The 13,572-nt window shown below is 47.5% G+C and overlaps 1 protein-coding gene across 1 annotated transcript in view; it reads left to right on the top strand.

The window, feature by feature from the left end:
- The first annotated feature begins 989 nt into the window (after window positions 1-989).
- ubald1a (UBA-like domain containing 1a) overlaps window positions 990-13,572 on the top strand; it is a 12,770-nt gene continuing 187 nt past the window's right edge. The window contains exons 1-3 of the mRNA XM_062526654.1: window positions 990-1,231; window positions 1,929-1,988; window positions 11,498-13,572. The exon at window positions 11,498-13,572 is cut by the window's right edge and continues 187 nt beyond it. Of these exons, the coding sequence (XP_062382638.1) occupies window positions 1,124-1,231; window positions 1,929-1,988; window positions 11,498-11,869 (540 nt within the window). The 5' untranslated portion in view covers window positions 990-1,123 and the 3' untranslated portion in view covers window positions 11,870-13,572. The remainder of the gene's footprint in view (window positions 1,232-1,928; window positions 1,989-11,497) is intronic.

Genomic DNA, 13,572 nt, shown 5'->3' with positions numbered 1-13,572 from the left:
ATAGCTAGTTTTGACCAATGAGAAACTATTTATGCCTAGATGTCCTAGTGAAGGCTGACAGCACATAAAAACCATACAAGTTATGAATCCTTCATGACAATTGATTATAGACAACTTCCATATAACAACCATGTTATATAATATATATAAACATTTTTACAAAGTTTTTTTTTTGTTTTTGTTAATATTAACGTCAACATGTCAAATTATATTCTAAGAGAGATATGAGTCTTTTACTGTTGCATTTGAGAACGGGTTACTGCGCACAGTAAAGGAGAAAATGGTATTCAAGATAGTGTAATTCAATGGAGTTTATGTCCCATACAAAGGGTCCTCATGTTTGAGGTGGTCAGCTGCGTGGCTGTCTTAAATTAGACTGAATGACGTTAGTTATGGAGCCACCGGTGATTGTGAAATTCAGTTGGCTTTGCAGAATAGGTTTATGCGTAATGCAAATGGAGATTTGACGAGGCTGCGCAGAGGTGAGGGCCGGCTTCCATGGTTTTAAATATTCCCAAGAGTGTCTACGGGCTCCTTGCTGCTCTCTATGGTAGCTCTCTGCAATTTAATTGGTGTTAGAACGTTTGTTTACCATATTTGGCATGATAGTGGCACAGCGCTGATGGGAATTGGACGGGAGCGGCTGTCATTCATAAATTGTTGCCTTCTACAGCATTACAAACAAAGCGAGTAGCGACGGGAGTTGTAGTCCAAACCCATAGATTTAACGTTGCTAACCCCGCGTTTATTTAATTATATGGCGTTGCATTAACACGCCTTATATGAACAATATATAATGCTTATTGTAATAAGTCACATAACCATATTTTTTGGCATGCGTAAAATACCAATTATGAAATGCTGTCATTTTCAGCACGACTCACACAGTAACTATTTGCAGCATACAAGTCCCACGATGTCTCCAACCCTCCCATTGGCTGCCGTGTGATGTCAATCTAGAGGCTCCCCTACTCTATCGCTCCTACAGTAGGTAAATATTTGTGTTTGCTCAGCCGGCTGTAATGGTGGACGACTGAAAGGGGAACGAGAGAAATAAAGCCTCAAAAACTGAATTACGAACCCAACACTACAGCCCACGGCTCGGAAATAAGATCCGGCGAATATGGATGAACTTAAACATCAAGTTATGATAAACCAGTTCGTCCTGACAGCTGGATGCGCAGCCGATCAGGCGAAACAACTATTGCAAGCGGCACATTGGCAATTCGAGGTAAGGGATTTCAGGCTCAGCAGTTATGTTTATGTCTGACTGTGAAGCCTATTGTACTACTCGCCTTGCTTTGACTGCCATGTTATTTGCAGCCTGGAAATGTGATGCATTACGGTTTAATAGGGAGAAGTCTACCCACCAGTGACAAATCGTAGCATATTATTTTAAGAGTTATTTTTGGAAGAATATTAATTTAGACGAAGCGTACAGTGTAGGCTATTTGTTCAGGTTTGTCACATTACCACAAATACAGCCAGAAAGTTCAAACGGACAGTTTGCACCGAGCAAAAGCTTGACGGGACGAATATCCAATTAGAATTTACTCTAGATTAAATACTATAATCCTTCCTCATGACACACAGCACAAGCTAGCAGGGTTAGCAAATGCTATTATGCAATGAAGATGACCGCTGGTTTGCGTGGAATCCTCAAACCATGCAGCTAACAGCAAAAATCGTCCCTTGATAGTTATGTGTGTCAATCTGTCTTCTAGCTAAATCTATCATTTGGATGAGTTGTTTGGTTGCTGATATGTTATTGATTTGGTGAAAACACAATGTAAACATTGCTGGTTAATGTAGCATTGTCTATAAATTCATGACACCATGTGGCATGCATGCACTATTATCCATAAATATTTGATACTCTTGTATTAAACAAAATCTCACAAACATGCACATATGTTTCTTTATTTTAGACGGCGCTCAGTGCCTTTTTCCAAGAGACTAGTATTCCATACGGCCACCACCATCAAATGGTGAGTATATCAAAGATTTACAGCACATTTTCATGCCTGCATTCTTGTAAAGTTAATATGATAAGATTGTTTTTTATTTGATACATAATGTCCATAATTCATTTAATTGTTTCCACCGCACTGGCTGGCTGGCGAAGTGCAAATAATTCTGATCAACTAACAATAACAATGTATACGTCGGCCATGTTGCGGAGACACTCTGGGCTTCCAGAAATAAACACGGGCGGCCACGTTCAGTGTTTTCTTATGGGGTGACTGTAAAGCGGCGTGCATTTTCCAAAGGTGCTTTCCTTGTGAAACCGTGTCTGTAATTTAGGCTTCTCTGCATGGTACACAAATTGGATACATGTGGCTTGTTTTGTGCTGCTGCCTTTAAGCGACCAGTGTCCTTAGAGAAAAACTTGGAAACATGGTGCGCAGAAGAACAATGTCGTGTAACAAGTTCAGCTGAAAATGTTAGTATGAGACACTCCAATATTTCATGGTGGAATTTGTACTTGATTTTAGTGAGCTGTAAAAATGTTGTGTTTTAACGAATTACTAGGTTAGACGCCTGATCGAAACTGTGTTCCTAAAACACAATATAAAGGCAAAACATTATGCTTATGCCTACACGTTTGCATGATATTCCAGTAAAGTATGGCTAATAATTGCAGTCAGTGTGCAACATTTAAATAATACATTTATTTATTAATCTGTTTTTCACCATAGGCCATTGGGTAGGTACATGTTCATACGTGTGTTATTTCGTGTTAATTACATATGACTAGTTTTTCGGGGCCTTACTGGAATTATCTCTCCACTTAAAATGGCTTACAGTAAAACAGAACTATGTCTTTCAAGGGTAGAATTCTGAACGACGTATTGCTCTGAGTTTTGCAGGCTACACCTCAGATGATGTCACTGTACATTTTTCGCTGTAGAGATATGATTGGTTCAGTGCGAGCATTATTTGGGTGTCTGTTATTGTGCAACGCCATTACGTTCCCAAACATTACAGCAGTGTTTAGTTTGGTCATGCGGCAATCGCTGCCATATAATATAGCCTGCAAATTATTTTCTAAAGGACCGAGTGAATAGTGTCCGTGCACCAGAGACCTTTGTTTTGGTTCACTATAGACAAGGTAACATCATTCAGTGACAATTGTGCAGTGCTCCAGCGCGTCACAAGCCCCCCTGGGGAAACTAAAGGCATAACGCGGCGAATGCTGCCAGTCCATTGGCTCCCTGGCGTGCAGTGAACACATGGGTGTTCATCCCCATGTGTGAAACGTATATTTAAAGCACAGCGAAGCCACACACAAAAAGGCCTTCCCCTTAAATATGTCAGCATTTATAGATTATTTGCTGAGGCCTCAATGAATAATTTAACCCTTTTCAGAACTTAACAACCCAGTAGAGCTCAGGGGTATGTGAAAGCCTGACGTGCGAGTGGAATGAGAAGCTTTGCAATTTTTATAAGTAAGCTACAGTATATGGATACCAACTCAGACACTCTCTCTGCTATTATGGCAGCAGCCCACCAGCCTTGCCAACCAGGGGAGAATGAACCCTCTGAAATGTGTCGGACCATTGAGGGCATCTATGCATCCGAGTTGAACCGTGAATACAGAGCAGCCTGCGCCGCATTGTCTGATGTGCATCTATTCAGTTAATTGTACACAGTGCGGAGGCCTTCTTTCCTGCATGGCGGCGGCCAACACCCCCCCCCCCCCCCCCCTCCAGCTTATCAGTGTTGCCCGGGCCATGGAGGCCTAATCCACTTTGCTCTAGAATTTCCACGCACTGACACACTTATTCTGATTGACAGAGCCGTGGCCACGAGGGCTCCCTGAGGTAATTTGGAGCTCTGGCTGCACAAAAAATATTATTTGTAGTTTAGGAGAGATTCCTTTTGCCCTGGAACCGCTTGGACTTGGAAGGGTGTGTGTGTGTGTGTTTGTAGTTCAGTTGGTTGTTCAGATTTAGATTTGTACACTGTCTGATGTCGGCTGTTGGTAAAAGGGTACTGAAGCACGGCATGGCACCAGGCAATTTGTTCTGGCATCAGTATTGGACTAATCTTTTTATGTCCATTTGATATAGTCGTAATGTTTTGGTGTCTGATTCACGCAGATGTTAGCAAATGTATTACAATGGTGATGCAACACTACATTAACACTAAATTAACATTTCCCCCCCCCCCCTCGCACACAGTAATGTTTCTACTTAAGCTTGCATAATGTTGTTGAAGGCAGGGATTTGGATTAACCATTTTTCTTTTTCAAACAAGTATACATGGAAAGAGTGCGCCTCAGCAGAAAATAAATTAACTGTTGCACAAGCTATTTGTTAGTATAATAGCACTCGGCTTCCTCGCACCCTGCTGGGCTGCAATCACTAAAGGACTAGCTTACAATGTTGTTCCATTTCATCCTGCTCTTGTAAGATATCACCTACATAATGCACTGTGCTCACTCAGACGTCCCAAAGCACAGCCTTGGATGGCTGTTAGCGTTTAGCACGTAGCGTTAGCTGAAGTGCAGCCTCAGTGAGCTGTCCAGTCAGGGCTCCGTCGTCCTCAGCCCTTAGGTGCACCAGGCCAGCCGGGGAGCGGAGCGGCCGCCCACTCAAACACAGACGCCGCTGTGGGCTCGGCTCGGACAGGAAGTGTGGCCCACTCCGCGTCCAGAATGGGCCCTTTCAGGCCAAACAAGGGGAGGCACACAGTCCTTGAGCGAGGCCCGGGAGACGACCGTGCTTGGGATGGGAAGGTGTGTGTGTGTGTGAGCGTGTGTGTGTCTGTGTGTGTGTGTGTTTTCCTCGTACGCTCGTCCGTCTCTCTTCAGAGGCCCCTTTAGTGTCCGCATCCCACAGTGCAAACAGCGGCCTCCGACCCGGCGCTCGCTCTTTGGGAAGGACGGATTTGAAAGGTTGCCTGCGCACGGCTGTATAGATGGCTTCTTGTGCTGGAATAGGAGAGAGGGGGGGGGGGGGTGAGTTGTAAAGTCAACCCGCTCCCCAGACGTGTGCGCACACACACACACACACACACACACACACACACACACACACACACACACACACACACACACACACACACACATCCATATCCCCACAGAGTTTCGCACGCTAACACCAGGGATGGACAGCTGTTCTGAAGGGCCCTCTCCCCTCAGCCCTTGAATACCGCTCATGTCCGAGGCTAGCATGCAGCGCATAGGCTAACTCCCCAGAGCCAGAGGCAACATGGCCAGATCCATCAGCCTCCTTAGCTTTACCCGTAAACAAACCCGCAAAGTCCGCCACAAAGGCCAACTGGCTTTGTTTTGCTTTATTATTCCACTGAAGGAAATGGAACAGTGGTTACATTCACAGCCGGCTCCTGGTTTTAAGTCATTAAAAGCGGATTGAAGGCCCATAAAAGAATGAAGTTAAAGAAGTTGAAAGGTCCCCTTTCCTGGCAGGGGTGACTAAGTGTTTTGGGGGCAGGGGGATGGGTAGAGGCTTCTAGTAACTTTAAACGCCTTGTCCGGATAGGGTCACCGAGCATGCTGACATGCAAGGTCAGAATCTAGCAATTGTTTTGAAGGCTCAGTTACACCGCCATGACACGTCCCTCAGATTTGGTCTGTTTGGAGGTATTTTTATCACCTCTGTTGTGGAGAATTTACTGTCGCAGAGACACAATAACATCCTGAGTCTCTCCCGTTGTGATTGCGGCCATTAAATTAATTCATGTGTGTGTTGTGACTGTGCGCTCTGTTATGTGTGTGACTGGTAACTCGGTCATTGTGAAAGTATATCAACTGATAGCTGTGGATTAAAGAGCAATAAGATAATGACGGCAACAGTGCTACACTTTCAAATGAGATAAGTTATGTGGAGAGTACGTATTTACACACACACACACACAGGCACACACACACACACACACACACACACACACACACACACATACACAGTTATATTGAGTTATGTTGTAATCTTTTCTTGGAGAAACATTTCTTGGAGATCATAGCCTTGTACATGGACACGTTTTTTTTTCCACTGGTTTTACTTTCTGTGTGTGTGTGCGTATGTGTGTGTGTGTGTGTGTGTGTGTGTGTGTGTGTACGTGTGTAGGCAGAGCTCTGAGGTCGAACATGTGCTCATGCCATGCATTCTGAGTGAAACAGTGCCAAAGGGTGAGCCACATCTAAAGTTGCTGGGCCTCTGTGTTGCTTTATGAGTGTGTGTATGTGTGTGTTTGTGTGTGTGTTTCTGGTTGCATAGTTTCCCGGAACATTGGGTGCTTTGGCGGCAGGAGTGGATATCAGAGAGTGTGAAGAGCAGATGTGTTAACGAGCAGTGGTCTTCCCCTGTAGTTCCCTGGTACACACACATACACACGCACGCACACACACACACACACACACACACACACACACACACACACACACACACACACACACACACACACACACACTGCTGGATCGCACACGACTGAATCCAAAGGACTGGTTTTGACTTTGCTTTCCTAGCTTTAAGTATGGCTAAGCTAATGGACATGTCTCATGGATGGGATGCTGCACGTGTTCTGGGTGTGTACATCTAGGCACATTCAGCTTAACATGCTGGTCACATGGATGGCACCCCTCTCCACCCATACACAGCCCCTGGGCCCCCACACAGCCTCAGCCTACTGGCCCGAGTCCTGCAGCCACAGTCAGGGAAAGCTTGTCAACGGACAGTGTGGCCATTAGCAGTTAGCGCCTCTTTAGCTAATGAGCTAGCGCTCTCGCTCTCTCTTTCTCTTTCTCTCTCTGTGTGCAGAGAAATGATTATTGACTCAGCGAGTGTTAGTTTAACCCTTTTGTAGGCGAAAATGGGTGCAGTGTTCCGACAGCGGGCCAGCCCTTTGTTTTCCCCTGAACGCTGACCACAGTTGGGTTAATAATCAAGCCGGGTGGGGACTGATCGTTTACCCTCGAAACACACACACACACACACACACACACACACACACACACAGACACACATGCAATACAATAATGAAGGCACCCTCAAAAGAACAGACACGCTGGCAAGAATTATACACACACACACAGAGGGACATTGCCTTGTGCTTGGCAGTGATAACAGTACCATGTAATTACAGGCATGTCATTTTTGATCAAAACCAAGTGTGTGTTTGATAAATGCCTGGCAGTTATAACTGCCTTTTGCTCCATATTCTCCTAGTCCTCGCTCTGTCTCTGTCTCTGTCTCTTTCTCTTTCTGCCTCGCTCTGTCTCTCTGCCTTTCCCCCTTTCCTCCTCTCCGTGTTTGTCTTTTTCCTCCCCGTTTCTCGTTCTTTCCATCCCTCTCTCTCTCCCTCTCTCTCCATCTCCATCTCCTTCTCTCTCTCCTTCTTCTCTCTCTCCCACGCTTTCCCTCCGTCCATTAATCTGCCGGCGGAGACAGACGGGAGCTGGAGGAGGACTGCGTCTGATGTCTGCTGCGTCTCTGGGCGCATCACGGGCCCCACCGCCGCGCCTGCCGCAGAAGCCCCGTAAATGATTCCATTACCAACCTGATCATTATATTAACTACAGCCCCTCAGTGGCATGCAGGCGTGCTCTCTCTCTCTCTCTCTCTCTCTCTCTCTCCCTCTCTCCCACATCCTGGCCTCGGGGCGAACCAACCCGACGAGCGAGCGGCTCGGACACGTTCGCCAAAGAAAGCGAGAGCGAAAGTGAAAAAGAGAGAGCGGAACAATACGACGGCTCGGCTAGCCCCTTTAGTCCTTCGTTTGGAGGCCGTGGAGGAGGACAACCTTCTCTCTTTCTCTCACTTCCTCTCTGTCCCATTCACTCACTCCCTCAGTCTCTGTCACTGGCTCTCTGAATGAATGGAATTTGAATTTGAAAACAATCCCCCATTCTTTGGCACACACATTCCAGGAGGGCAGGGGAAGAAGTGCAGTTTTGGAGTGCATTCGCAAAAAGCCATAAATCCACCAGGGAGCGGTCCTGTACCCCCCCACCCCCCTCCTTTTTTCCCCCTCCTGAGTCAAACAGTCGTCAGCTGCTCAGCGGAGGCTTTGTGGAGGGCCGGACAGGGATGTGTAATTCCTTATGATCTTCTCGGAATTCTAATTGGCCTTCGAGTTGGGACTTGAAAGGTCGTTCAAACATTACACCCGGAATTTGCCGGAAAATGGCCCCAGTGGTTGGAAAGGGGGAAAAAAAAAAGAATTGCGCCAGATTACTAGATCTCTTTCTCTGCGTGTGTGTGTGTGTGTGCAGCGTGCATCTGTGTCTGTGACTATGCCGGGGTCTGCGTGTGTGTGTGTGTGTTTGTGAGGATGATGACTCCATTTTATCCCAGAAAAACCCCTACTGCGCTTTGCTCCGCGGCCACATCTCATTTTGTGTATAAATTCCATGCAAAAAGCCAGCCCACAGCCAACTGCTAGTGTAAGAGGGAATAGCGAGCGGCCTGCCCGCACGGCGCGCACAGGAAATGGCCTCCAATTTGTCTTTGTGTCGGAGTGCGGCAGCCACACAGAGCGCACGGCTCACAACCCGCGCCGCGGTGGCACGGCCAGGCACACCGAGCGCACGGCACGTTCACAAAAACTGGCGGCGGCGGCGGCAGCCACCACTGCTGCCGCCACCACGATGACATCCACGTCCCCACAAAGATGATTTACTTCAAAGCGAAAGAAGCAGAAGAAGAAGAAGAAATAGAAGAAGGAAATAGAAGGAGAAGAAGAAAAGCTCTCCTATATCTTGGAAGAGGACTTAGCAAACAAAAGCTCACACAACACCCCCTCCTTCTCCCCTCCCCACCTCCCCAAATCTCCTGTCTCCAAAATATGATTTACTAAACAGTGCGTGGTCCGTGCAGAAGGTTTCTGTCGGACTAAGCCTTCCCTGACCTCGTTTCATGTTGCCTCTCTTTCTCTCTCTCTCTCTCTCTCTCTCTCTCTCGCTCCGGTGGTACCAGATCCATCCTCGCTACGAAAATATTTCCATAGCAACCCAGCTGTGGGTTTGCAGTGTGCGGACGCGAGTTGGTTAGTTACTTAATTCAGTGGTTCCACTTTGTTTCTGCCACAGTTGACAAAGAATGTAAATATTCCCCTTGGTGTTTAGAGAGCCGCATGGTGATGTTGGCCAACTGAAATCCAGGGTGAAAAACGATGCTCTGTTTCTCTCTGGCAATGTCTCCACGCCACCACACACACACACACACACACACACACACACACACACACACACACACACACACACACAGACACACACACACACACACACACACACACACACACACGCACACACACACACACACGCACACAGACACCCCTGTTGTGTACAGACCCCTGCAGAGTTTGCTGCTTTGGAGGGAGTTTAGAGATCGCAGCAACAAAACACGCATTAAAAATGAACTCGCTATGCCTTTATGTGCACACACACACACACAAACACACTCTTTTTGTGGCTTGTATTTATAAACGAAGACACCTGGAGCTCTGGTACACACAGCATGCTGAATGCACACACACACACACACACACACACACACACACACATTCACACACATACACACTGTATTACACACCTGTGTTTTGTTTCTTTGCAAAGATGCAATCTCATGTACGCAAATGTTTCACACACGTTCTGCTGCAAACGCACTGCCTCTGTCTCTCATGCACACACACCGACTCGGTGATACATAAACACACACACACACACACACACACAATGTGCCCGCATGGCCATCCTCCCATCGCCCTTCACGCTTTGGGGGCTTAATGGGAGCGCATGAATGGCCAGCGCTCTCTCTCCGCTCCCAGCTCCACCACACACACACACACACACACACACACACACACACAGACACATTGTCACGGCCAGGGCTCAGACAGGGTCAGCGGGTTCAGCGCTAGTCCCAAACTCCTGACCATTCACACTGGCACATGGGCAGCTCTCTCTCTCTCTCTCTTTCTCTCTCTCTTCCTGCCTCAATCGCTTTCTCTCCCTCTTTCTCTCTCTCTCTCTCGCTATTCTAGGGATTCACTTACAGTGACGGTCGATATCCTCTGGGATAGTGCTACATTGTGCAGCACCCGGAATGAAGGTGACAGAGAGAGAGAGAGAGAGAGAGAGAGGGAGAGGACAGTAAGGAAAGAGAAAGTGAGAGACAGGAAGAGGGGCCTGAAAGAGAGACAGAACCGCATGAGTGGGAAGTGAACGGTCTAAGTGACCTCAGCGAACGTCCGCCTACAGCAGTAAGACAATCCGACATACCTGGTCAGGGTCAAAGCGAGGGGCACGGAAGTTGTGTGCATGATTGGATGGTCAGCCCCTCTCCACCCCCCACCCACCCACCCAATCCCTGAGCAATGACAGGCATGTCTCCAGTTATACCTTGCTACACACACACACACACACACACACACACACACACTCGGCCACATCAGCATGTGACGAGGCTCTATTTTTACTAGCGCGCTGTTGAAACCCCTCTCAGAGACTCGCCTCGGAACAAAGCGCTATTGGGAGATTACTGTTTGTTTTGTTTTGTGTTTTTTCTCTCTCTCCCTGCCCCCCCTCCACCCCCCCGCTCCCTGCCAAAGTTTTGTTTATGTCTAGCGGGTACAGATAACATCCACACCAGGGCCCGCGCAACGATCCACAGGCTCGAGTTGATTTTGGCTCTGGTGCAACGAGCCCGATGCATTGTGGGATGGGTGGTGGTGGTGGTGGTGGTGAGGGGGGAGAGAGCCCCCCCAGGGGGCCCCATTGTGTAAGTCCCTTGGCTGAGGAGGGATTTATTGGCCATGGTGTGTGTGTGTGTGTGTGTGTTGTCGAGCTGGGGGGTGGGTGGAGTTGGAGGCAGGGCTTCAGGACAATGAAGGGGTCAGCCAAGGTCATGGGCCTGCAGGACTCTTCCAGGGAATGGAGTGGGTGTCCATATATATACGTGGTGTGTTTCTGTTTGTGTGCGGGCGTGCATGCGCGCGCGTGTGTGTGTATGTGTGTGAGAGGAATGGAGGCAGAGGGCAGAGTCCACACAGACCGCAGGGCTATCTCAGGCCCCCGAGGAAGGCGAGGCGAGGGGAGGGGAGGGGTGGCGCGGAGAGGAGCGGAGCGCCGGGAATGCTGGCAGGGAATGCTGAGGGATCGGGAGAAATCCCGCCTGGCACGGCTCAATCTTGCACTGCGAGATGACAGCTGGGCCGCCGGAAGGATTGCCTTCGAACTGTTGCACGCCACATTTTTGCCAGCTGTTGTTGCGTGCCAGGCCGAGACATTTGAAGCAATTGTGCAACGACTTACTTCAGAACGTTGGCGTTGCCTCATTGGAGGTTCACTGTAAGGTTTTTACGAACAGAGGTGCAAGATGTTCCGTGTTTGCCTGCTTCTCCATTAGTGTCACAGTGTTAATGGCTCTCAGATGCACACAACACAAACACACAACATTAACTGACTGTCTCTCTGCCCCCTCTCTCTCTCTCTCTCCCCCTCTCTCTCCCTCCCTCCCTCTCACTCTCTCTGTAGATGTGCACACCGGCCAACACGCCCGCCACGCCACCCAACTTCCCCGACGCGCTCACCATGTTCTCCCGCCTGAAGGCCTCCGAGAGCTTCACCAGCAGCGGCAGCCCCGGCATGGGCTCTATGGGCTCTATGGGCTCCATGGCCACCTCCCCGCCGCCGCCGCCGCCCATGGGCTGGGGGATGACCCCGCCCGTGCCCAGCCAGCCCATGGGCCTGTGGACTCAGGGCGGGCCCGCGCAGGCGGCCCACGCGCAGCTGGCCCAGCAGCACCCGCACGCAGCACAGCACCAGCCCCACGGATGGCCGTCGGCCGTCAACCAGCAAGCAGCCGCCGAACAGAAGGCCAGCGTCGCCATGGAGGCCGAGAGATGAGCGAACAGGACTGCGTTTTGAGGATGCCCCCCCGCCCCCCTCTCAACACCCCCTCCGCTCCCCAAAGAAAACAACCAACCAACCACCCCCCCCCACCCCACCTCTCTTTTTACTCCTGCATAGCCCTGGGAAGGGTGGGGTGGGAAGGGGAAACAGGAAGAGGCGGGGTTTCACAGGGGGCAGGGGGGGGCACTCTGCTTTCTCATTGGCCGTGGGCAGAGAAAGGAGGAGGAGCTACACAACCAAGACAAAACAAGATACCAAGCAACACAGACAATTTAAAGAAGGGGAGAGAAAAACAATGCAAGGTTATTGAAACAATAATAATAACGATAATAATAATAATAATAATAATAATAATAATAATGAATAAACAAGAAAAAAACGCACATCATATTACCGAATAAGAAAGCAAGTGAAAAAAATGTTCTTAGTTTTTTGTTCATTTTAAAGAAAGCATAGTTTTAAAGAATATATATAAATATATATATATATATATATATATGGAACTAAACCCGTCATGCCCAAGGATTTCTGATACTCTCTGAAAGATGGACAATTATAAGACAGCACCTGTTTCCGCTTCTTTCTTCTGTCATCTGGTGTCTTATCTGTGCGCGAGACCTGTCAACAGTTTGCGTTGCATGAAGAATTGGATTCCGTCATTTTAGTCTTTTTTAAAAATTGATTTACTGTTTTTTCAGAGACATACATGTGGACAGTGTGCAACAAGCGCACAAACACACGCACGCACACACACACACACACACACACACTCACTACAGCAGACACAAAACACAACTAGGGTAGTAGAAGAAACCAGGACATTTTTTTTCCTCTCGTCCCTTTGGATGATGGGATTCTGGACTCTGTTTACCTCGCTGGTCACCTGACTTTCTTCAACCAATCAGGGAATCACAATTGTTCGTAACAAAGGACATTTTTTAAATCTCATCAGATATCTTTTATTCAGACATCTTGGTAGACATCTTCATAGTAATATCTCTGGCTTTCATGTCGGGCAAAGACACAGAGTTGGGACTGCAAATACCCCCAGCCCTGGATAGATTTTAAAGTTTTGGGTATTTTGTGGAGAAAGTCCATTCTTTTTAGTGTTTTGTTTTTAAGGTTTTCATTAAGATTTGGACTCAAGCTGTTTGGCTAGTAAGACGGGTGTTAGGACTGTTTTGAAAAAAAAAAAAGCAACTAAGGCCGCTACAAGTTTCTTTTTTTAAAAAAAGAAAAAAAACAAAGCTACACACAAAACCTGACTACTATAATAAGAAATGTTTGTAAGCAGAATTGCCACTTTGCATGATGTACGCAAATGCATACCTACCATCTTTTGTAGTTTGTTGCTTTTTTGGGGAATTCTACATGACCTGTATTTTTTTTTTTTTCTTCTAAATTCCAGTCCAAAACATATATTTTTGTTTGGGAAAGAAACCTCTCACCCTCAAAAACTGCTGAGCCATCAGTGTTGAGAGTGGGAGAGAATACCACCCGTTAACACTCATGTTCAGGGGCGGACTCATCCCTTTTGTAGGGTCTGTTTATTCAAAAAGGACAAAAGCAGAAAAAAAAAGTTTTTATTGTTGGTCAACCTTTTCTGTAAGGATGAGTGCTACAAATCATTCACACGATTGATACACTATCAGTAACCCATCATAAACAAAATTTGACTTCACATAATTCTTTTCTTT

Source organism: Sardina pilchardus, chromosome 22 (genome assembly GCF_963854185.1).
Source record: "Sardina pilchardus chromosome 22, fSarPil1.1, whole genome shotgun sequence".
In the NCBI taxonomy this organism is placed as follows: domain Eukaryota; kingdom Metazoa; phylum Chordata; class Actinopteri; order Clupeiformes; family Clupeidae; genus Sardina; species Sardina pilchardus.
Note: the sequence above shows the minus strand (reverse complement) of the source record. Positions and strands in the feature narration are given on the sequence as shown.